At 46.3% G+C, this 24315-nt stretch overlaps 3 protein-coding genes across 13 annotated transcripts in view; 2 read left to right on the top strand and 1 right to left on the bottom strand.

Annotated features, from left to right (window-relative positions):
• The window catches only part of BLTP3A (bridge-like lipid transfer protein family member 3A), a 70237-nt gene extending 56907 nt beyond the window's left edge, over positions 1-13330 (top strand). Inside the window, exons 16-21 of the mRNA XM_051855732.2 lie at positions 4631-4785; positions 4868-5018; positions 7399-7661; positions 8076-8184; positions 8308-8414; positions 8798-13330. Of these exons, the coding sequence (XP_051711692.1) occupies positions 4631-4785; positions 4868-5018; positions 7399-7661; positions 8076-8184; positions 8308-8414; positions 8798-8923 (911 nt within the window). The 3' untranslated portion in view covers positions 8924-13330. The remainder of the gene's footprint in view (positions 1-4630; positions 4786-4867; positions 5019-7398; positions 7662-8075; positions 8185-8307; positions 8415-8797) is intronic.
• Positions 13331-13554: 224 nt separating this feature from the next.
• On the bottom strand, positions 13555-21152 carry TAF11 (TATA-box binding protein associated factor 11). 2 transcript variants are annotated; one of them, XM_002714625.5, is made up of 5 exons: positions 20873-21152; positions 18254-18402; positions 15300-15387; positions 14857-14953; positions 13555-14209 (listed from the first exon to the last, which is right to left on the bottom strand). In XM_002714625.5, the coding sequence occupies exons 1-5, from the start codon at positions 21041-21043 to the stop codon at positions 14079-14081; spliced, it is 636 nt and encodes a 211-aa protein (XP_002714671.1). In that variant the 5' UTR covers positions 21044-21152; the 3' UTR covers positions 13555-14078. The 2 variants fall into 2 exon arrangements, with proteins under 2 accessions (XP_002714671.1, XP_008261021.1); XM_008262799.4 differs by lacking the exon at positions 14857-14953.
• A 1137-nt stretch (positions 21153-22289) lies between these two features.
• ANKS1A (ankyrin repeat and sterile alpha motif domain containing 1A) overlaps positions 22290-24315 on the top strand; it is a 211299-nt gene continuing 209273 nt past the window's right edge. For 7 of the 10 annotated variants that reach the window (XM_070074166.1, XM_070074164.1, XM_051855744.2 and 4 more), the window contains exon 1: positions 22311-22645. In XM_070074166.1, the coding sequence (XP_069930267.1) occupies positions 22452-22645 (194 nt within the window). In that variant the 5' untranslated portion in view covers positions 22311-22451. Of the gene's footprint in view, positions 22646-24315 lie in introns of all 10 variants that reach the window. The other 3 variants (XM_051855747.2, XM_051855743.2, XM_051855742.2) reach the window with 1 other exon arrangement.

The raw sequence follows: 24315 nt of genomic DNA, 5'->3' as shown, positions 1-24315 counted from the left end.
GTTCAAGAGGAGCTAAGATTTCATAATAACAGGCATTTCCTTAATCAGAACCGAAAAAAAAGAAATTTGAGTGGATTTGTGACTCTGGCTTTATTTCCATATCCTAGATTATTGGTAATACTTGACCTTTATCACAGAAAGATTTAAATCAAATCTACAACAATAGGATTAGTTTTGTGGTTGGTCTCAGTGTTGCATATGTTGATTTTTTATATGTATTTTATTGTTGGAAAATAACTATGAGCCATTTGTCTATTGATAAAATAAGTAACTGTTAAGAATTAAATCAGTCAGTTGTGAAGTTATATTGTTCTTTGAGCTAATAGAAATAGAAACTTACATGATCCTTTAAGATTATCTAAAGAGGGAATGTATTTCCTTTCTATTTTTTTTTTAATTTTTTTTTTCTTTGACAGGCAGAGTGGACAGTGAGAGAGAGAGAGACAGAGAGAAAGGTCTTCCTTTGCCGTTGGTTCACCCTCCAATGGCCGCCGCGGCCGGCACGCTGCAGCCGGCGCACCACGCTGATCCAATGGCAGGAGCCAGGAGCCAGGTGCTTCTCCTGGTCTCCCATGGGGTGCAGGGCCCAAGCACTTGGGCCATCCTCCACTGCACTCCCGGGCCATAGCAGAGAGCTGGCCTGGAAGAGGGGCAACCAGGACAGAATCCGGCGCCCCGACCGGGACTAGAACCTGGTGTGCCGGCGCCGCAAGGCGGAGGATTAGCCTAGTGAGCCGCGGCGCCAGCCTCCTTTCTATTTTTTTATTGTATATTGACAAATTGTAATCATATATACTTGTCGGATATTGAGTGATGCTACATGTAGACAGTATATAATTTTTGATTCAAGCTAACATATCCATCATTTCAAGCACTAGGCGTTTATTCTTCCTGTGCAGCTGAAACATCGTGCCCTCTGACCAACGTCTTCCCATCTCCCCTGCTCCCCAGCTCCTGGCACCCATCATTCTGCTCTCTGCTTCTCTATGTTCAGTTGTTTTGGATAGATTTAGATTTAGAACAGGTAGTTTTGTCTTTCTGTGCCTGATTTATCCCATTTAGTATAATGTCCTTGAAGCTCATCCATATTAGTATTAATGACACATTTGGAATTAGTATTCCATTGTGTACATACATTTTCTTTTTAAAAATTGTACTTATTTAAAATTTTTATTTCATTTTTTAATTTGAAACAGAGAGGAAGAGAGGAAGGGAGGGGCAGAAGGAAAGAGGAATCGCCTGTTCTCTGGTTTAGTCCCCAAAGCCTGCAACTGCTAGAGCTGCGCAAAACCAAGGCTGAGATTGGGTCTTGCGCATGGGGTGCAGGGATCCAAGCATTTGAGCCATCACACTGCCGCCTAGGGTGTGTATGAGCAGGCGGCTGAAGCTGGGAGCTGGGACGCAAGCCCAGGTACTCTCATATGAGGTGCAGGCTCCCCAAGTGGCATTTTTTTTTTTAAGATTTATTTTATTTATTTGAAAGACAGAGTTACAGAGAGAGGTAGAGACACACAGAGAGAGTTCTTCTCACTGATGTTTTACTCCTCAAATGGCCACAATGACTAGAGCTCAGCCAATCTGAAGCCAAGAGCCAGGTGCTTCTTTCAGGTCTCCCACGTGGGTGCAGGGGTCCAAGGACTTGGGCCATCTTCTGCTGCTTTCCCAGGTGCAGTAGCAGGGAGCTGGATTGGAAGTGGAGCATCTGCGACCTGAACCTGGTGCCTACATGGGATGCTGGTGCTGCAGGCTAAGGCTTTAACCCACTGCATCACTCCCACCCCTGCAAGTGGCGTCTTAACCACCACACCAAACATGCATCCCTCCCACATTTCTTTAGCCGTTCATTGGTTGAGGGACACCTAAATTCATTCCCTAACTTGGCTATGTGGATAGTGCTGTAATAAATACAGGAATACAAATGTCTCTTAGATATACTAGTTTCAGATACTTTGGATATATACCCAGAAGTAGAATTGCATAATGTATTCAATAATGGTGGTACTGAATTTACATTCCTTCAGCCTTATTCCAGGATTTTCTTTTCTCCATAGCTTCACCAACACTTATCATTTTTCATCTTTTTGATAATAGCCATATCTCATTGTTATTTTAAGAGAATGGGTGGCATGTACTCGTGGTGCATTTTTATTTGTCATTATTTTTAACCTCTTAGGGAAATTTTCAGATATGCATTACAGTATCAAATAGTGAGCCCTCATATACCCATTACCTGGCTTCAACATGGAGAACTCAAGGCTGTTCTTCAGATACATTGCTGCCCACCTTTCTTCATCCCATAACACCTTGAAGTAAATCCCAAACATTCCTGTTTATCCATAAATATTTTCAATTGCGTGTTGCTAGAAAATGTAAACTGAAAATGTTTTTTAAAAATTGCCGTGAAATACACATGAATCTTATCATCTTAGCCATTTTTAAGTATGTAGTCGAGTGGCCTAAAGGCCATTATCATTGTTGTGCAGCCACCATGAGCACCATCTCCAGGACTCTTTCCATTTTGCAAAACTGAAACTCTGTACCAGTTAAACACTTAACTCTCCATGCCTTCCTCCTCCAGCTCCTGCAACGCTGTTCTACTTTCGGCCTATAAATTTCAGTATTTTATGTTCCTTATTTAAATGAAGTCATACAATATGCCTCTCCATTTTCTTTTCTTTTCTTTTTTTTTTTTTAAGATTTATTTATTTACTTGAAAGTCAGAGTTACACACAGAGAGAAGGAGAGGCAGAGAGAGAGAGAGAGAGAAAGAGAGAGAGAGATAGAGAAAGAGAGAAAGAGAGGTCTTCCATCCTCTGGTTCACTCCCCAGTTGGCCACAATGGCCAGAGCTGTGCCGATCTGAAGCCAGGAGCCAGGAGCTTCTTCCAGGTTTCCCACATGGGTACGGGGGCCCAAGGACTTGGGCCATCTTCCACTGTTTTCCCAGGCCATTAGCAGAGAGCTGGATCAGAAGTGGAGCAGCCGGGACTTGAACCAGTGCTCATATGGGATGCTGGCACTGCAGGCAGTGACTTTACCTGCTATGCCACAGCCCCGGCCCCTTCCATTTTCTTAAGATTTATTTATTTATTTATTTGAAGGCAAAGTTAGGGAGAGACAGAGAGAGAGAGAGATTGATTTTCCATCCACTGGTTCAGTCCCCAAATGTCCATAATGGTTGAAGCCGGGCCAATCAAAACCCAGGAGCTTTTTCCAGATCTCCCACGAGGGTGGTAGGGGCCCAAGCACCTGGGCCATCCTCCACTGCTTTCCCAGTCACATTAGAAGGGAGCTGGATCGAAAGTAGAGCAGCCTGGACTAAAACTGGAGTCCCTATGGGATGCTGGTGTTGTAGGTGGCAGCCCTACTTGCTTGGCCACAATGCTGGCCTTGTGCCTCTCTGTTTGTGATATTCTACTTAGTATAATGTTCTTAAGGTTCTGTGTTGCCAGCATATGTCCAAATTTCCTTCCTTTTTAAGACTAAATGATGTCCCATAGTGTGTGTGTATCATATTTTGTTTATCCATTTGTCCTTCAAAGGACACTTGGATTGTTTCCATTTATAGATTTGTTGAAATGTGACCAAAACCATTATCACACTTTTAAAACCTAACAGTAGGGGCTGAAGCACCTGGCTCCTGGCTTCAGATGGGCTCAGCTCCAGCCATTGTGGCCATTTGAGGAGTAAAATATCAGTGAGAACTCTCATTGCTTGCAGTGTCGGCATCCCATATAGGTGCCAGTTTGAGTCCCAGCTGTTCCACTTCTGATCCAGCTCTCTACTATGGTCTTGGAAAGCAGTAGAGGATGGCCCAAGTCCTCAGGCCCCTGCACCTGCATAGGAGACCCAGAAGAAGCTCCTGGCTCCTGGCTTTAGATCAGCGCAGCTCCAGCTGTTGTGGCCATCTCGGGAGTGAACCAGCAAATCGAAAACCTCTCTCTCTCTCTCTCTCTCTCTCTCTCTCTCTGCTGCTGCCTCTCTGTAACTCTGCCTTTCAAATAAAGAAATAAATCTTTTTTTTTTTTTTTTTTTTTTTTTTTTTAACAGGCAGAGTGGACAGTGAGAGAGAGAGACAGAGAGAGAAAGGTCTTCCTTTGCCGTTGGTTCACCCTCCAATGGCCGCCGCTGCAGCCGGCGCACCGCGCTGATCCTGGCAGGAGCCAGGAGCCAGGTGCTTTTCCTGGTCTCCCATGGGGTGCGGGCCCAAGCACCTGGGCCATCCTCCACTGCACTCCCTGGCCATAGCAGAGAGCTGGCCTGGAAGAGGGGCAACCGGGACAGAATCCGGCGCCCCAACCGGGACTAGAACCCGGTGTGCCGGCGCCGCAAGGTGGAGGATTAGCCTATTGAGCCACGGCGCCGGCAAGAAATAAATCTTTAAAAAAAAAAAGCAACTAACAATACTCAGGGATTTCCTGTGTTACCCCCCATAAATATGTATAATTTTTATGTGCTAAAGATAATTTTATAATTTTAAAACAATTAAAAAACAATTCATTAAATCCATCTAATATGTAGTCTTCAGTTTCTAGTTGTCTCATAAATGTTTTGATAATTGTTGTTTTTAGAGATTATATTTGAACAGAAATTTCTGACTTTTGGACTTTTTTACCATCTTTCTCATACAGAGTCTGGTCGAGAATCTGTACCACCTGGCTCACTTCCCAGTGTCCTGGATGATGCCGGAGTTCAAGGCAGCCCTGTTGTGGATAATTCTGGCCAGGGGTCATCAGAAGCCAATAGTTCGGTCTCACCCAGTGGGGAAGACCTCATCCTTCAGCCGGTCAGCTGCTTCACTTTATTCTCTGCAGAGGGTTGGCTCCGGGCTGGAAGCTTGAGACTCAGAGCTAAATCTCCTTTGACAGGTCTCAGTCCTGGTCCTGAAGGTGAATGAGGTGTCTTTTGGGCTTGAGGTACGTGGTGAAGACCTGACTGTAGCCCTACAAGCAGAGCAACTGAGCCTTCAGCAGCTGGGCACCGTGGGACTCTGGCAGTTCCTGCATGGGCAGTGCCCAGGTGAGGACAGTGGCCATCCCACGAGGGCCGGTGGGATTCATGTTGGGAAGCCATAGGTAACTGACACCTGTCACTGTGTCACTGTGCCCTAAGAGGCAACTGTGCTAGTTCAAGCCCTTGGTGTATCTCTTCAGCAGCCATTAGGGGGAGGAAAAACTCCAGTGATGTTCCTCTTGCAAGGAGCCTCTTGAGCATTGTGGGGCTTATTCATTCGGGCTATTGTCCATCTTCCATTCCCGGTACTTCCTGAGTTTCTACAAGGACAATGTGCACATCTTTATGTGTGGCTGCTGGTTTAAAACTATCTGGGGGCTGGCCCTGTGGCATAGTGGGTAAAGCTGCCACCTGCAGTGCTGGCATCCCATATTGGTGCCGGTTCAAGTCCTGGCTGCCCCACTTCCACTCCATCTCTCTGCTATGGCCTGGGAAAGCAGTGAAAGATGACCCAAGTGCTTGGACCCCTGCACCCATGTGGGAGACCTGGAAGAAACTCCAGGCTCCTGGTTTTGGATCAGCCCAACTCCAGCTGTTGCGGCCACTTGGAGAGTGAACCAGCGGATGGAAGACTTCTCTGTCTCTCTGCCTCTCTGTAACTCTGCCTTTCAAATAAATAAGTCAGTCTTTAAAAAAACCAAAACTGTATCTGGTTAGGGATTCATATTCAGTCTTTTGATGTTAATCATTTCTACTGTTTAGATGACAGGAAAAACTGGGTTCATATTACATGCTTCATTAAAAATTATTTTAAAATATTGAGTAGATATTAAATATTAGTTATAAAATACATATAAAGCATAAAATGATAATAATATGACTCCATGTATCCACCTCCTAATTTAATAACTTCAACATACCATTATTATTGAAGTCCTTGGAGTCACGCTCTCACACCTTCCCTATTGTAGGTAACCACTATCCTGAATCTTGTGTTCATTATACTCTTGCTTTGCTTTTAATTTTTTCACATGTGTTTGTCTGAAATGTGTTAGGTAGCTTTTGCAATTTTTTTAGTTTTCCTAAGTAGAGCCATAATTTGTACTATTTTGTGGTTAGTTTCTTTCATGAAACACAATATTCTCGAAATTCTTTTAAGTTGTTGAGTTAGCTGGAATTCATTCTTACTACTGTATAATATTCTATTTAAATATGCTTTTTAAATTGAGGTATAATTTGCATGGTATAAACTTCACTCATTTAAAAAAAAATTTTTTTTTAATTTACTTGAAAGGCAGAGTTACAGAGAGAGGGAGAGAGAGAGAGGTCGTCCATCTGCTGGTTTACTCCCCAAATGGCCACAACGGCCAGGCCCAGGTCAGGCCAAAGACAGGAGCCCAGAGCTTCTTCTGGGTCTCCCATGTAGGCACAGGGGCCCAAGCACTTGGGCCATCTTCTGCTGTTTTCCCAGGTGCATTAGCAGGGAGCTGGATCAGAAGTGGAGCAGCTGGGTCTTCAGCCAGTACCTACATGGGATGTGGGTGTCGCAGGAGGAGGTTTAACCTGCAATACCACAACCTGGCCTCAAACTTCACTCATTTTCAGTGTGAAATGTGATACAGTTTAGTGAATATACAGAGTTGAAAACCCATCATTACAACTCGAATGTAGAACATTTCTACCATCCTCCAAATATCTCTTGTACTCATTACTCTGTCTGCCTCTCCAGTGTATTCTGAACAGACCCTTGGGTTGTTTCTGGGTGTTTTGCCATTTCAGATCAGGTTGCTGTGAATATCCTTCTGTGTGTCTCCTGGTACACATGTTGTAGAGTTTTTCCAGGGTGATATTCCTGAGGCTATAATTTCTAGATCATCTGTATAGGTATAGCTTTAACTTTACTAGTAAAGATAATGCCAAATTGTTTCCCAAAGTGGTTGTACCAATTTACAGTTCCATAAATATTTGAGTTGTCCAATATCCTTGGCTGAACCTAAGATTGTTCTTTATGGAGTTTTAGAGAGAGAAGCATAGATCCTACTTGGCTTTATCAGCAAGAGATGAGAAGAATAAGCCTTCTGCACAGAAAGCAAGAGACATTCAAATTAGTAAGACCAAGCATCCTGTTAGGACCTTTCCCTTGGCTACCAGCCCAGCCTCATGTTGTTGGTCCCTAACCTCTGTTCCACTAGAAGAGGCATCAGAGAGAAGTGGTGAGCCGTGGACTTTGTGTCAGCCTGCCTGGCTTCGGATCCTGTTCTTGCTCTTTGCTAACTTTGTAACTTTGAGCAGCATATTCTCTGCGATGTAGTTCACTCACCTGTAAGATGGTGGTGATGGCGATTCTTTTGGCATATGCTTGTTATGAGTACTAACGACATGAAGTGCTTAGATCAGTCCCTGGCTGCTAGTTCAGTAACGCTTTCCTTGGCATTCCTTCTCCTAGGCACAAGCTTTCAGGAATCCTCCACCTTGAAGACTGACCACATCAGACCAGCTGTGGGCCTTCGCTTTGAGGTGGGGCCTGGTGCAGCTGTTCACTCCCCGCTGGCTGCACAAAATGGCTTCCTGCATTTCTTGCTTCAAGGCTGCGATGTTGAGCTGCTCACGTCGGTGCTCAATGGCCTGGGGCCCTTCCTGGAAGATGAGGAGATCCCAGTGGTGGTCCCCATGCAGATTGAGCTCCTGAACTCCAGGATCACCCTAAAGGTGAGGGGATCCCACGGGTTTTGCCCTGGACTAGGCGAGGAGTTCTGGCAGAGACAGCTGTTCAGCTTTGCCCTTGTCACAGTAAAGTGTGGTGAGGATCCAGTGAGGAAATGCGTAGTAGCATCCTCTTTCAGTGTCCCAGTAAGATATCCATGTGTGTTGCTGTGAGGGAGGCCTGAATTCAGGTGAGCAGACCTTGACTCTAATGGTAACCCTGTCCTTGTCCTCAGCCTATCACATCTTCAGTTTCACTCATGTAGTATGGGGGACACTATTAAGTCTCATACCTTGCAAAATGTATGGAAAAACAATAGAAGAAAACTGCTCAGAGCTGAGTGGTGGAAGCGCAGGTCACATTACCTCCACCGCTGTGAGCTAGTTGGGAGCTTCATGTGGTTTCCCTCTTCCCTGCAGGATGATATTCCCCCCATCTATCCAACGTCTCCAGGCCCTCTGCCCATCACTGTGGCCATGGAGCACATTGTGCTGAAGCGGAGTGATGACGGTGTGTTCCACTTAGGCGGTGAGTTGGGCTTTCCAGTCTCCTGGCCTCAGCCTTTTCCCCGCTGTAAGTGAAGAGATGACAACTGGGAACTGGCTGGTGGTGGCAGCAGTTTGTCACTTCCAATTTTACTTTTTTTTCCAGCTGCTGCTCAAGACAGACCACCAGCTGAAGTACCTAAAAGTGAGAAGAGGCAGCCCCCCAAAGAACAGGTGTTTCTCATGCCCACAGGAGAGGTTTTTGGACAGCAGGTGAGGACCTAACTGACCAGTACCTTCCCATAAATCCTTAGGGACTGTCATTGTGGAAGCTGGAAAACCCAGAGGGCTGTGTATTGCTGGTGGTTTGGGTTCCTGTCACCTAGCAGTAGTTTCTAGAAGTGTTAACTAGAGGATGTAAGTCAGGAGCTGGAGGGGCAGAGTTGCTGATCACACACTCCGTCTGTTGATGTCCATGCAACCGACGAACACTCAAGTGGGAAGCAGTCTTAGAAAAGATCTAGTTGAGTTCTCTTGATCACTGGCCTAACTTAAAGACTGCTGAGCTTGAATTCTTCCCCCGTTACCCTTACCGCCTGCCATGGCAAGGTGGCACGACCATGAGCTTTAACTGTGAACTACTTATTGCTTCCTAGGTGCAAGAACTGCCCACCCTACAGAAAGAGCTTGAAGAAACTAAACAAGCCCTGGCCAGTGCCAACCAGGATAAAGAAAGACTTCTTCAGGAGATTAGGAAATATAACCCCCTCTTTGAGCTCTGATGGCAGTGGCTCAGCCATCTGTATCACCGAGAGAGGAGATCACCAGCAATAGCACCACCTAGGTCAGAAGGCGACGTCTGGTGTTTGAGTACATCTGCCAAGGATGCAGAGCACCTGTGGGCGGGCGTGCTCCTTACCGGCTGTTGTGATTCGGATGGAGGACACGGCTAAGCATGGCCGCGTCCCAGGAAACTAGGAGTAGCTCTGGGTGGCTCGCGCATCATGGCTTGCCTGTACAAAGCCTTTTGGCCTTCTGCGTACTAGGTGGCATCTTCTCGACATGATAGGGCCATTTCACCTCCTCGTTTCATGTCAGAGACATTTCCTTCCTTTGCAGCCTGTGTGAACAAGTGGAAAGTACCCACCTCCTCAGTGGCCCACAGAGTTACCAAAGAGTCAGTGTCCCAGAGCTTCCCATAGCAGGCCTGAGAAGTCCTCGACTTAAGCTTTGCCTAGTGAGGGGGGCCGGGGAGCAGGAAAGGCACAGGAACAAGGGAGCCCGGGACTCTCCTTTTGTGAGAGGGGATCCAACTCCTGTCATCTGGGCAGAGGGTCAGGCTTCCTGTTATACTTTCATCATCATGGTGCTGTGATAGTAGAAAGTAAACAACAGCAGTAGCTCAGTTCTATCATCCTTCCTCCGTTAAAGTCTATTTGAAATTTAAGTCAAGGAGTCTCCCTGAGCTGGGTTGAAGGCATGATGTGGTAGGGTTAAGCAGGGAAACTTGATTCTGCGCCCCCTCCACTTGCCCACCTACAGCTTTGCCCCTCTTCCACCATTGCACCCGAGGGGTTACTTCCTGTTCCTCTGGGGCCCTGGCACATCTGCGTTCTCAGCACTGTGATTTCCCAACAGTGCTCTCCTTAGCACTGGCTGGTTTGGAAACTAAAAATGTGCTTTAAGTTTAAAAATCTTAACCTGATGCTTCTTCTCCCCCTCTCATATAAAATCATGTAATTGTAACTTAAGAAAACAAAACCCTTCAACCTTTATAGGTTTTGTCCCCGTCCCCATAAAAGAGAGTAATTTCTCCTCTTTCTTTCCTATCCAACTCCAACTCTGTTTCATCCCTTCTGCTCTGTTGTACACTCCAAGCTGTGTTGATTGCACAGAAGTTCATCAGCTGACTCCTCTTGACTCGGCAAGATGGTAAAATAATAATTTATTGATATCAGTAAAGTCTTCATCATACATGAGTTATTGGAGGAAATATAAAGTGGTTTCTTTCAGAGGAAACCATGCTCAGCTTGTGTATTCTAGTTTTCTGAGGGTAAAAAGAAACAAGCATTCATGAAGAAACAAGATCTAATCTGTTCAGATTTGTAAAGGACTTTGGCCAACTGTTTCCACCAAGGCAAATTTGAAAACTGCTATTATGTGACTGTGGGTATCTGTCACATTTAGAAACCAACCTAGAGACTTAAGAATAAAGAAACGTCATTCTGGAGATAATGTTAGCAGGGGAAGTTCCAGGGGTTGGTGCTTAGTTCAGCCTTATGTAATATTTTGTAAGTGACTTGAAAGTAAGATTTTACAATGAAATCAAATGTCACTACTTTCTGGAAGTTAAATATAGACCAGAAGAGACTTAAAAATGCAAAACCAGAGCAAGGTCACAAGAAGCAGGCCCGTGAAAGCTCAGAATAGCAACAGATGAGGCCCAGCATCCAGAGCGGAAGCATTGTCAGGTGATGTGGCAGAGAGCACTTTCAGAGCTCCAGAAACGGAAGTGCTGTCAGGAGGCGGCGGCTTCAGTGCTGCTCTGAACAGAAGTCTGACTGCTCTTTGGGTTCATCAGGAAGGATGCTGGGAGACAGTGGCCAAAACAGCACCCCTGCAAAACCATGTTGTGTCTCAGATTATCTGTGCCTTTCTAGAGACCTCATAAACTCTATGGGGTAGCTAGGGAGAGTCTGAAGACCACAGAAGCTCCCAGGGGGCAGATGTACTTCTTTATGAAGACACATCTTTGAAGCGTAGACTCTCGTTCTGCAAGGATGAAAGCTGAGGGGAGTGTTAATCCAATAACTATCCAGTCATGAGCAAGGAGCTGGTCCTGCAGTGCTAGCTCCAGGGCTCTACCTCACAGCCTGGGGTAAAACGAAGCACTTCCTGTGGCGAGGCAGAAACATGTCCTCCACGTGTACACATGCGTAAGATGGCTTAAGAGGAATCCTTGTATGATGACCTCCCACTAGGAATTAGAGAAAACTAGGGCTACTTTGTGATGCACAACTGAGGTGACTGTCCCTCTGCAGGCTGCCCGTCAGTGCTTTTGAACGCTCAACCAAGGAGACCACTGGTTCTCCCCGGGATGGCAGTTCTAATGTCTAATGTCCTTGAGAGGAGGGAGATCCAGTAAGCAGGAAGTAGAATTATTCGACCCTAAGTTCACCTGAGCTGGTTTAAAATCTCAATTGTTCCCTCCTCCTCCTCCCCACCTGCCGTACCCCTCTGGCACCGCTCCATGCAGGGAGCAGTCTAACAGGCATTGCTTTGGGGTTCCTTTACCTTAAGCTGTGCTTAGGGGGAGGCGATAGAAACAACCCAGCAAATACTAAGGCTCAACAAGCAGAGTGCAGCCAGCTTTCTGGGCTCTTGTCTGTGTGACAAATGGAGTCACGTGGACTTTCTTTAGTGGCAGCTTTGGCCAGTGGATGTTGAAGTCCTTCAGGAAATATGGTGGGGATCAATATTCCATGGGATTTTTGTAAAAATTACAAATAGTTTAATATTCCTGTTCATTGGGAGAAGAGACTTTCATAATGAAGAAATGTGAACTGGCGGTACTCTCCACTGTAAACGTAAACAAAGGAAGGAAAAAGTGCTGTCCGCTCTTTGATACTGCTAGATTTCTGCCTTGGAGCTGCAAGACTGACCGAGAAAGAACAATACCTCAAGCAAATGTCTGCCGTGATGACACCACCACTCCTCTCGGACTCGTCACTGCACGCTGCCATTTCAGCTGCGAAGCATCTCTTACATCTTAATATCTGTTACAGATCTGTACTTTGGATTTCCTGTTTACATGGTCCTACTGGGGATATGCTTAGTGTATGTGGACTTGCGTTTAAATCTTGTCAAGAATGGGTTCTATTCAGAGGATGGCTGCTCTTCACTGTCTGTTTCAGCTGCCCTCATTTTGCCGTGGCCTCAACCTGTATGCTTCCTTTTTCACGGTTCTGCGAGGAATGATTCCTATACATGAAATATGTGAGGGATTAAACACCATCACCCAGCCTTTAACTTAAATGCTTCCATTGAATTCATTTACATGTTTCCCCCGAGAGAGAAATGGGTAGTGAAGAAGGTCATTTGAAATATGGCTACAGTAACATGGGGATTCTGCATTTCCCAAACCTTTGCGCCAGGGTTTTTTATACAAAATGTATTTAATACGTATCTAAAAATATCTGAAGCCTGCTGCAGTAAAATCACAAAGCTATGGAAACGACTAGACTTTGCCACACAAGCTAGTGTGATGACATCTGGCTGTAGAACTGTCACAGCTGTGTCCTCACCTCCTAACTTTCCAGTTGTCACTAAGCGTCGTCAGAATCCGGAATGGTGCACTGTGCTTTCCAGAGACCAGGGCCTTCCTAGTTGCCTCTGCCCCCGCCAGAATAGGCACCTTCCCGCTCTCCTCTCAGAGGTATGGACAGTAGCTGTCACCGAATTCGGTTATTTTCCCTGGTGCAAAGGGAAGCACTCCCATGTAATGCTTCTCAATGAGGTTTCACTAAGTGACCAGACTTGGGCTTTATTTTTCCCTTTTGTTACGTTTCAGCCTTATCCAGCATCTCTGATTGTCAGCAGGTACAGTTCCTATCACTGGTTTTAAGAAATTCCTGTTAGAACTGCGAGAATACCTTTGTTGTTGTGAATCAGTTTTTGATCAAGATTTAGCTTGAGTCTTAAAGCACTTTTTCATGGAACGCCCCACTGAAGTGTCTCCTCCATTGGCTAAGTACATGTCTGAAGCCGTGAGTTTTCATGTAAGATACTAACAGTCACATTGCCCAACTTCATGTGTCCACGCTGTTTCCCCACTCGGGGTGTTAAACAGAATTGGGATCATTAAGACATGCTCAGGAATGCTTCAAAAGAGGACGGCTTCAAAACCCTTTTCCCGTGACACTGAATGATAGAGAAGAATGAATTCCAGGGGTTTGCCAACTATATACAGTCGCCTTATATCTGCTAATCACTGTCAATAAATGGTCAATGATGGTCAATCAATGGTCACTCCATTCCCCTCTGTTTGAGGAAAACAATGAGAATGTATCTAATGAACTGGAATTCTGGTCAGTATTGGAAAATTTTAATGTTGCAATAGCTAATCAAGCTGAGTGTACTGGTTCTGTGAACCACCTGAAAAAAAGCAAATTAAACTTATTAAACAATAATGGTGTGATATATCTGCTTTACTGGAATCTGGAAATATATGGGCTTTTACAGTGTTTTGAGCAGTGTTTGGAATGCTCTTTTGTGACTTCTTAACAGTTATAGTAGAAAGTGGGAAGGACTAAAATTTTCACAAAAAAGCCAAGAGCAGTTTCATTTGGGGGCCAAAAATGAACGCTGAACTTCTCTATTCAAATCAACCATAAAGAAAATGAGTACACAGATGGCAAGTTGGAAAAGAGTTTACTGATCACTCACCACAATCCACAGAAAAATCTTAAGTGTTTACAATCACAAATCACTCCACTAACTGCTATCACCGTGTCCTTCCTGGTAGAGTGTCACAAGTCAGAAGTTTCCAGTTGTTTCATCTACATAAACCAGATGTGAGAAACAACCTAAGTCCCAGCAACTTTAGGCTTCAATGTGAAACCGCCCAAGCTCTCTTGGGAATGTTCTCTCGCAGAAGGCAGCTTTCCAGCCCAGAAGATTGGTAAGGCCATGCGCTGTTGTTCTCCAGCTAGCCCAAAGACATCTCAACACCTCAAAATGCTCAAGACGTCCCAGAATTTAGTCATGGCAGGTGTGAAGCAGGCTGCATGCCTTGTAGGTGTGGCGAGAAAGACATTAAAATTGTCAGGGAATCCTTGGAGGACTGAGGTACGAAAGCACCAGTGCAGAAAGTCTCAGTAACAGAAAGGCTGGAGCCAGGATGTCTTCCGTCGGTAACTGATCTTTCTAGGCTTTGGTCTAGAAGAAGATGATTTTTTTGTGCTTCGAATTGGGGATTTGCCCCTTTGATTTTAACCTCCGAACAGCCTCCCTCATATGTTTGGGTTGTAGTGGTGGCATTTCTCCCCACTTCTCACACACGTCCAGTGCTAAACAGGGCAAAGAGAGTTTCTTTATCACACAAGGACTTATTAGTCACACAATCTTTTTGAATCCTGGAATTCTTGTTAACTCTTCCCAGCTTGTAACAAAATAAATCATGCCTCTTCCCTTCTAAAGAGAATGCTATACAATGTGTCATGTTAGTTTTAGTATAATGTCCCACACAGGGCTTTATTCCAGGCAACAGTTTAACACATATTCACTGCTTAAAAAAGATTTTACCAGCTGGGTGAAATCAGCTAGACTTTTCACTGGACAGGCAGGGCAGTCCCCAGAGGCGCACAACGTCAGTGACAACTCCCCACCATCCCAGCTGGTCAGCCCTGGTGGTTGCTTTCTCTCCATCTTTAATTTTGGCAGCAACAACGAGCAGGTCCACTAGACAAAAATATAAAATCTGCTTCTACTACTCTGGGCTGAGGACAGGAATCAGGGAGGGGGATTTCCTAGATAGTTCTTACCCCCGAGTATGGAAACTTTCCAGGAATAATGCTCTATTGACTATAGGGCTACATACCTGGTCAACTTCTAGTACAAGTGGAAATTCCCACAGATGCTTAATACAGTCCTTAGCAGAGAGATTCTTGAAAACAAGATCATTACAGGTACAGTACTTGTACCCAGCACCACTTACCTTCTTCTACCACCTCCCCGACGAAGACCTTGGAAATACCAGACATGGCAATAACAACATTCTGAGACACTGAGGTGCCTGTGATAGACTGAATCAGCTTGAAAGAAGAACAAAAATTCTGTGATTAAGACAGTCAAAGACTGACATTAGCACATAGCACCAACAAATGAGCTTTGCGCTGGAAAAGTGTTTACTAATGGCTACGGGCTAAGACTATTAAAACAAGGACTCGGGTGTACAATGACTTACTTTATATGTTGAGATACCGTCACTGGCTTACAGAAGTGGCACTGATCAAATAATCGAGCTCATGTTATTTTTGTTTTCCTAGATAATATACTAGCTTGCCTAAAAAGTCATTTCAACATGCAAGTGGACACGGCTCTTGAGTCTGGATCACTTCCAATTTAAGATGGAAATGAAGTGTGGTGGTCCATCCTTACCCTTTTAATGGCTGCCTTCGGGAAAGCTGACCGGCGATACATTTCGTAACGGTTCAGCTGCTCCTCAGAAAAAGATGAAACCAGGATTCTAGACAAAGATTTGGGTAATTAAGTTGGTTTATAAAATTAAGTGCTAGATAGTTAAGTCAATAAAAGCAAGGCTGAGATAGCAAATGACCCTCAGGTAATCAATGGCCCCAGGCCTGGTGCTTGAGGAATGGAGATAAAAACATTTCTGCTTGAGAAAACATGAATCACAAACTTACTTTCGTCATTTAGGACAAGAACAACAATGTTGTTCCATTACTATTTGTTTTCAGCTTCAGGCGCTCCATAATTTTACCTTACTGCACTTCATATTGATGGCAAAAATTTAATGCATATATATTCAAATCACTAATTTTTTAAAAAGATTTATTTATTTATTTCAAAGAGTTACAGAGAGAAGGAGAGGCAGAGAGAGAGAGAGAGAGAGAGGTCTTCCATTTGTTGGTTCACTCCCCAAGTGGCTGCAATGGCCTAAGCTGCACCGATCTGAAGCCAGGAGCCAGGAGCTTCCTCCATGTCTCCCATGTGGGTGCTCTTAGCAAGCACTTGGGCCACCTTCCACTGCTTTCCTAGGTCATAGCAAGGAGCTGGATCGGAAGTGGAGCAGCTGGGACTCAAACCGGTGCCCATATAGGATACTGGCACCACAGGCGGTAGCTTTACCTGCTATGCCACAGCGCCAGCCCCCTAAACCAGTAATTTTCAAAGTTAACAAATATAGGAAAAATATGGCAAAATATATAGAAAACAATTCCGTTAATAGCTGAAGTAGTTGGATCTCTGCCATCCATGTGGGAGACCCAGATGGAATTCTGGGCTCCTGCTGGCCCACCCCTGCCTGCTGCAGGCATTTGGGTAGGGAGCCATGAAATGGAAGATACTTCTCCCTTGCAAATAGAAAAAGATGGCAAAAACCAATTTTAGAAAATGAACAAAGACATCAACAGGACATTTACAAAAATACTAATGGCCAACAAATACAGAGAAAAAATTTTTCAAATGAACACTCACTTTTAAAAAAATATTTGAGAGGTAGAGCTACAGATAGAGAGGAAGAAACAGGTAGACAGATAGAAAGGTCCTCTATCTGCTGGTTCGCCCTCCAAATGGCTGTAATGGCTGGAGCTGGGCCTATCCAAAGCCAGGAGCCAGGAGCTTCTTTCTGGTCTCCCACATAGGTGTAGGGACCAAAGCACTTGGGCCATCTTCAGCTGCTTCCCCAGGCCATAGCAGAGAGCTGGCTGGATCGGAAGTGGAGCAGCTGGGACATGAACTGGGGCCCATATGGGTTGCTGGTGCCGCAGGTGGAAGCTTAGCCTACTATGCCACAGCACTGGCCTCTTGAACCTTCACTACTAACTAAGGAAACTAAAACTAAATTACAACAAGGTAATATTTTTTTTTAATTTAAGTAACTATTAAAAGGAACAGTATTAGACTATGAAGACAAATTCATACAATCTGGCAGAGTATGAACTGGAACACCTTTTCGAGTGCAGTCTGGAAACATATGAAAAGCCTTTGGAGGGGGGCAGTGCTGTGGTGTAAGGAGCTAAGCTGCCGCCTGAAATGCTGGTATCCTATATAGGTGCTGGTAGGAGTCCTGTCTGCTCTACTTCTGATCCAGCTCTCTGCTCTGGCCTGAGAAAGCAGTGGAAGATGGCCCAAGTCCTTGGGCTCCTATATCCATGTGGGAAACCTGCAAGAAGCTTCTGGCTCCAGGTTAGGTCTGGCCCAGCCCTGCCTGTTGGGACCTTTTGGGGAGAGAATCAGCAGATGGACAGTCTATCTGTAAAAGAAAAAGAAAAAGAAAAAGAAAAGCCTTTGAAAATGTTCATATTGTTTGAACCAGCAATTATACTTCTAGGAGTTTATTGTAGGAAGTAATGGACAAATATGCAAACATGTGTCCAAGGACACCTCAAAATGTTGTAAAAGGAAAAGACTCAACCCGCATAGTTACAGGATTGGTTACATTCCAGCTGAGCCACATAATGGGACAAATGGCAGCTATTAAAAATGAAGATTCATGGGTGTATCTGCTGATAGGAAAATATTTAGCTGTATACACCAACCACTGTTGAAAATCTGAAAAAGTATATGCCCAATTTATTGTACCCAAACATATATACTTAGAGTAAATGCTGCGATAGCATTAATTTTTTCTATATTTATAATGAGCTAACACCACTTTTATAATCAGAAAATATAATAAAGCTATTTCCATTTTCACAAAAATTATGTCCTAGAGGTAGAACTGTTGATATGAGAAATGCCATATATAATAGGAAAAGCAGGTTATGAAATAGGACTTTTATTTTTAAAAAAGATTTATTTATTTATTTGAAAGGCAGAGAGATCTTCCATTTACTGGTTCACTCCCCAAATGGCCACAAGAGCCAGGTCTGGGCCAGGTGGAAGCCAGGCACCAAGAACTCCTTCCTGCTCTCCCACATGAGTGGCAGCGAGTCCAAGTACTCGGGGCATCTGCTGCCTTCCATTAGCAGGAGCTGGATGGGAGTGGAGCAGCCAGGACCCAAACTGACACTGCAGAATGGGATGCCAGAGTTGCAAGCAGCAGCTTAGGCCACTGTGTCACAATGCTGGCTCCAGTATTTGACATTTTGCAAAACAAAACAAAAACCTTGTAAAAACTTATTAATTTTATAAGTTATATGTGTAGAGAAAACACCTGGGATCATATACATTAAAGTATTGGCAGTATATACCTCTTGGTGGCAGGGCGATGAGTTTTCTTTTTACTTATTCACATTTTCTATACTATAACAATGTATTAATTAGTTTATTTCCTCTTGAGTTAGAAATGTAGAGGCCAAGACAAATTTATTAAATTTGTGTGGTCAGGCTGGAGCTCTGAAAAGGGGAAGGAACAAAAAGAGACTTACTGCATCTTCTGAATCTCATCTTCATCCACTTTCTGCTTCTTCTCTTTCTTTTCTTTGGTATCGATTTTCAGTTTTTTGGCTGCAGGAGTAAGTAATGACGCGTCTTCCCTTTCACCTGCTGTTAAATCGGAGACGTCCTGACTTTTGAGCTGGGAAGATGAAAAGAACTCTATTATATATTTGTCCTACTTTCCAGGCTTGGCTAAGGTTAAGACATCATCCTCATAACACAACAGATCCACTTATTGTGTAGTTTTTTTGTCCCAGAACTGACTGTTCCACCCAGTATAAGATACAGTATCTCTCCTCAAGGAAGGTTAGTTAGGCTGTAGAAAGAACCAGTTAAATAATCTAGTTTTCCAGTTTAGCTATGATCACAGCTTCAGTGTCTGTATACAAGGATAAAGAAATGGCCAAGATCATGAAAACCACTCTCTCCATGGACTCTCTCTCCTGCTCATTCCTTACAGGGGATGTCACCAAAGCCCTCTCCAGCCAGCCAGCTCTTCTCCTCTGGATCCAAAGATATTTTTACTATTGACGATTCAATTTAGAAAGATTATTAAAAAGGAGGCCCTGGAGTGAAAATCTGAGATGCTGGTTGGGATGTCCATGTCCCCTATTAGAGTGTCTGAGCTGTTTTGGGCATTTGGAGTGTGAATCAGCAGATAGGCCATTTTTTTTTTCTAATAAGTACATTCTTTGAAAATCAAAAATATGTAGGGGCCAATGCTGTGGCATAGTGGGTTAAGCTGCTGTCTGCAGCACTGGCATCTCATATGAGTGCCAGTTCAAGTCCTGGCTGCTCTACTTCTGATCCAGCTCCCTGCTAATGTGCTTGGGAAAGCAGCAGAAGATGGCCCAAAGATGGCCCAAGTCCTTGGGCCCCTGCACCCATGTGGGAGACCTGGAAGAAGCTACTGACTCCTGGCTTCAGCCTGGCCCAGCTCTAGCCACTGTGACCATTTGGGGGAATGAACAGGCAGATGGAAGCTTGCTCACTCCCCACCCCCCACCCCCAACTTTGTGATTCTGACTTAAAGAATATTAATAAATATTTTACATACTTACATGCATTATGTTACATATTTAAAGCTAATCCACAGTGCTGGCCCCAACATAATCAATTTTTATCGAAAGGCAGAGTTACAGAGAGAGGGAGAGACAGAGTTCTTCCATCTGCTAGTTCACTCCCCAATTGGTCACAACCACCAGGGCTGGGCCAGGTGGAAGCCAGAAGTCCTACATGGGTGCAGGTGCTCAACTTGGGCCACCTTCAGCTGCCTTCCCAGGCACATCAGCAAGGGCCTAGACTGGAAGCGGAGCAGCCAGAACTGAACCAGTGCCCATATGGGATTCTGGGGTTGCAGGTAGCTTAACCTGCTGTGCCACAATGCTGGTCTTTGATTAATTTTTTTTTTTTTTTTTTTTTTTTTTTTTTTTTACAGGCAGAGTGGACAGTGAGAGAGAGAGAGACAGAGAGAAAGGTCTTCCTTTGCCGTTGGTTCACCCTCCAATGGCCGCCGCGGCCGGCGCGCTGCAGCCGGCGCACCGCGCTGATCCGATGGCAGGAGCCAGGTGCTTCTCCTGGTCTCCCATGGGGTGCAGGGCCCAAGGACTTGGGCCATCCTCCACTGCACTCCCTGGCCACAGCAGAGGGCTGGCCTGGAAGAGGGGCAACCGGGACAGAATCTGGCGCCCTGACTGGGACTAGAACCCGGTGTGCCGGCGCCGCAAGGCGGAGGATTAGCCTAGTGAGCCGCGGCGCCGGCCTAATTTTTAAAAATGTTTCAAAAGCATCATAATTCTATCCTCTGCTGGCTCCAAACTTCTATATTGTAGTGAGCTCCTTTAGTGGACCATGCTAATTATTCAATTCCTTTGCGTCCTTGAGACCCATTTTAACTTTTCCTTCTTCAGCTTTGTCAACTGTCTTCTCTTTTTCTAAAAGCTTACCGTGTATGTTTTGGTGACAAGGCTATCCATCTAACGTTCAGTCCATGAGCTCTTCAGTTCCTTCTGCCTCTAAGATCCTAGAAATTCTCTCTTTAGAAAAGGAACCCACAGGACGCTGAGATTCTGGTCGCGATTGTTGCGCGGTTAGGCAACCCTGCTGAGCTATCCTGAGAGCACAGCTGATGGATTTGGTGTTTTTACGTTATAGAAACCCCTGGACATTAGCACGGAGGACACTGCAGCAGCTGGATGAGAATATGACTTCAAAGTCTCCCGTTAACAGATCTGATCAACTCTGCCTCCTGTAAAGACGAAAGCTGTACTTAAACAACAATTAACTAAGAGGACCTATAGTGCGGTGAAAGGCGCGCTGGGAATCCTGGATTTTGGCTCTTGCACTAAGTCTCGGGATGACAGTACCGACTTCATCAATAGGAAAACCAAGAAGCTATTTAAAATTCACTTAGATGTAGCTTTAATCCCGAAAGGCAAGGACTAAACATATTAAAACCTAATGCTCGAGTCTCTGGAACCAAACCAGCACCACAGTTTTGTTGCTCCTCCCACACTCCCCGGACGGCAGATCTAGAGGGAATCGTGGCGAGCTCCGGGTAACACAATCCCGGCGTATGCCTCCAACCTCAGTCACACTTCTCTGCCTACCTCGCCTTCCTCCGCTGCCGCTTCTTTCAAGTCCGCGTCTCCGTCTCCGTCCGCTTCCTCCGGGATCCCGTCCGTGTCCGCAGTCCCCGGGCCCCCAGGAGCAGCAGTCGTCTCGTCTGACTCCCCTGCTTCCCCACCTTTGTCCGCAGGAGACTCGCGGGCATTGTCCATCACAGCTAGAACGGCAAGGGGAGGAGATCGCGGTGCTGTCGGCCGCGGAGCTCCGGACCTCGCGCGGCACAGTGGGCGCTTACTTCCTGTCGTCGCACCGCGATGTCGTCACCACTACTGGTCCTCGGAAGGGCCATGGGGGGCGCGCGGAGCACCTGAGGGCTCCGTTTGAATCCTGGGTGGGTGGTGCTGGAGAGAGAACGCTGAGGGTGCAAAGTCCCCTGTGGATCCGTCCTTGGAGACCAGCACCTGTGAAGAAGTGCAGTTGTGCTTCCTGAAGGGTTTCTTTTTCCTTTCCGTCGTTCTAAGAATGCTTTGTCAGTTAACCTCTTCCTCAAAGTTGGAGGACCTGGGAGAAAACTGCTCCTTTTGTACGCGGCTGTCGCGTAACCTTGGGGTAGCAAACTTTCAGGCAGGGACTCAACCTCCTTTATTTCACCTGGACAGACTGCGGGCCTGACTTTACATTGAATTGCCACCATTTCCCCTCTACGAATATTTCACGAGCACCTTAAAAAAAAAAAGTCCTATTGCTTGAGCAGTGTTTATCCAACCCATTCATTCACTCCACGAGTGTTGACTGCCTGTTTCTGAGTCCGGAGCAGCGCTAGTACAGGGAAAAAACATTTTCTACCGAATTAAATGATTTTTCCAGTTCGCCAGTGCTGAAAATCGGGATAGGTTTCTCAAGCCTGACTTCTGTTACCCACTCAGTCTCATCATGAGGAATCCCTACAGGGTGGGAGGTCTCTCCTTTGAGCGCTTCACTTTAATGAGCCATTTCACGGATTGGGATGGTGAAGGGGCTAGGATATTTCTGCTTTTAAAATGTCCTGCCTTTTTTCATTGAGGCACGCGGAGGGAGGGGCAGGGCGTTTTATTCACCTCTGTATTACCAGGCTCCCGCACCTGTTACATACTGCTTTATGCTTAAAGAACGGACTTGGAAATGTAGGTGCGTATTACCATATTTCTCTCTTTGTTTCCACACCGCCGGGACGAATTACCGTATTTCCTGTCCCGTGAGCTCCCAAAACCTTTGGAAAAGAAGCGCACTTTGGAGGCGTACACAGGTGGGTCCCCTTTGTCCCTTTCCACTTCTTCAATGGGTACCCACATGGCACTGCCCCATTGACCCCCAAGTCCTGTCCTGACACACCAAGGTCCACCTGCACAGGGACGCGGAGCCCCGCCCAGCTAGGTGGGCAAGGGGGCGGGGCATGGGGGCGCGGTGACGCGTGACGCCGGATCCCGGAAGTGACGCGCTCGTGGGGAAAAGGCGGGGGGGGAGGGGGGTGGTGTCCCCGGCCGGTTTAGGGGGTGCGTTGCCCGGAGACGGAAAGTTTGGGAGCCGAGCCGGCTCCACGGTGGCCCCGGGGTGGGGGGTCCTGGGGTGGCGGCCCTGGGGATGGGGAAGGAGCAGGAGCTGCTGGAGGCGGCCCGCACCGGGCACCTCCCGGCCGTGGAGAAGCTGCTGTCCGGGAAGCGGCTCTCCTCAGGCTTCGGGGGTGGCGGCGGCGGCTCCTCTGGGGGCAGTGGCGGCGGCGGCGGCGGCGGCGGCGGCCTCGGCTCTTCCAGCCACCCTCTCTCCAGTCTGCTCAGGTGGGTACGCGCCGGGGCCCGGCAGCCGCCTGGAGACCCCCCCCCCGCCCGCCCGTACGTCTTTTAGGTCCCTGGAGAGGTCGGGCTCCCGAGACCCGGCGGGGTGGGCTCGCGGCGTACTCGGGGAGCGAGGGCAGGCGGCCGGCGGGACAGGAAGCCGGAGGGGGCGCGGGTCCGAGTTGGCGCGGCGCTCCGCTCTCCTTGTCTCTCGGTCCTGACCCGGGTGCGAAGAATGGTGGGAGTGCCCAGGTGGCCGCTCCGCCGCATGGCACAGCCCGGCGTCACCCTCGCCCGCTGTGGGATGCCAGCTGTCGTTGCTTCACAAAAGCCACTTGAGAGCAAATGATCTGTGTGTGTGTATGGGACCTCCCTCACCTCCTGCAGAAGCTCCCACGGCTTGCAGAATGCCGCGGCTCTGCTGGAGGGGATTCCCTTCCCGCAGGAGCCTGCAGCCTTCCGCCAGGCTGTGCAGAACCTGGCTTCTGTTTATATCAGAATTGTCTCTGGATCGGTCACGTTCGGAGAGTTCGTCTTGGAGCCCCTCTCGTGCTTGAGGCTCGAATTGTGGTTCCTTGTAATGAGCCTCCTTGCAGGGTTCTTCTGGGGTCTGTTCATCAAGAAGTGAAAGTTTAGGAAGACTTGGTTGGGAAATGGAGGGGCGCTTTAAAATTTTCTGGGGTCTGTTGTTGGACACTTGAATCCGAAGCTGTGAGGTTCGAGAGGGGAAAATGAGTTCTGTGTCGCTTGGAAGGGGGATTGGAGATGCTTTGTCATTGAGTAAAATATGTTGGTTCAGCAGCACTTTCATAGCCTGTTTTCCTTCCTTGTTCTTTTGAGGTTTTTAAGAAGTGGAAGTTCATTTAGAAATGGCTTCGTTAGCTTCTGTTCCCCATTAATTTATGTTACTTCGATTTGGGTGAGCTTGGACCAAAAAAAGAAGCCCGAGTCAAGTATTTTAAGCACTGAGTACCAACCACGGTCTTCACAGGAAGATTTGGAAAGGCAGTGTAAGACAAGAACCCTTCCCGGGAGTTTCCTTAAGGAAAGAACAAACAAGCAGAGCAGTACCGTTTCCTGCTGTTTTGCCAGCCCTTACAATACTGGCCTATAGTAGATACGGATGATTTATCAAATCATACAAGTGTCAGCTGGAGGACCGCAGATTTCCAAGTCAACTGATGGCGGTACTTACCATAGTTGTTGGTAGTTCAGAGAACACTTTGGGATGGGGAGGAGATCACCTCTTGCAGGAAGAGTGGGACTTAAGATGATTTGGGTAAATGAAGTATAATGGGAGTGTTCCAGGTGGGCACCCCTTCATCGGAGGCAAAGAAGTGAGAAAGTTGGCCTATTGGGTACTTGTGGGGCACTGGGAGAAGAACTTCCTACTGGGACTTTTGAGTAGTTGGGCACGATACGGTAAATAAGAATGGACGCGTATTCTTCCAGCTATCAAAGTGACAGTCTTTGTCAGGCTTATTTCTCCTGTCCTTAGAGGTGCTCAATAATTTCACACTGAACACATGAATTGAGCTTTGAACTTTGATTACTTTGATACTGTGCAGTTCTGACGTCTAAGCAGTGAGGGAAAGACTGTACATGATTGGAGGTGCCTCTGCCTCTAATGAGTTGATGATGCAGCTTTTGGAGGTTTGCCAGAGACACCTTAA

Source organism: Oryctolagus cuniculus, chromosome 5 (genome assembly GCF_964237555.1).
Source record: "Oryctolagus cuniculus chromosome 5, mOryCun1.1, whole genome shotgun sequence".
Classification (NCBI taxonomy): domain Eukaryota; kingdom Metazoa; phylum Chordata; class Mammalia; order Lagomorpha; family Leporidae; genus Oryctolagus; species Oryctolagus cuniculus.
Note: the sequence above shows the minus strand (reverse complement) of the source record. Positions and strands in the feature narration are given on the sequence as shown.

What these genes read in the sequence shown, in the direction of transcription:
- TAF11 (XM_002714625.5), bottom strand. Translation starts at nt 21,043, where the DNA reads ATGGACAATGCCCGCGAGTCTCCTGCGGACAAAGGTGGGGAAGCAGGG. An exon ending in CGAAGGCAGCCATTAAAAGG is followed by an intron (nt 14,954 to 15,299) that starts GTAAGGATGGAC and finishes TCTTCTTTCAAG; the next exon opens with CTGATTCAGTCTATCACAGG. An exon ending in CGGGGAGGTGGTAGAAGAAG is followed by an intron (nt 14,210 to 14,856) that starts GTAAGTGGTGCT and finishes TGCCCTGTTTAG; the next exon opens with CACTGGACGTGTGTGAGAAG.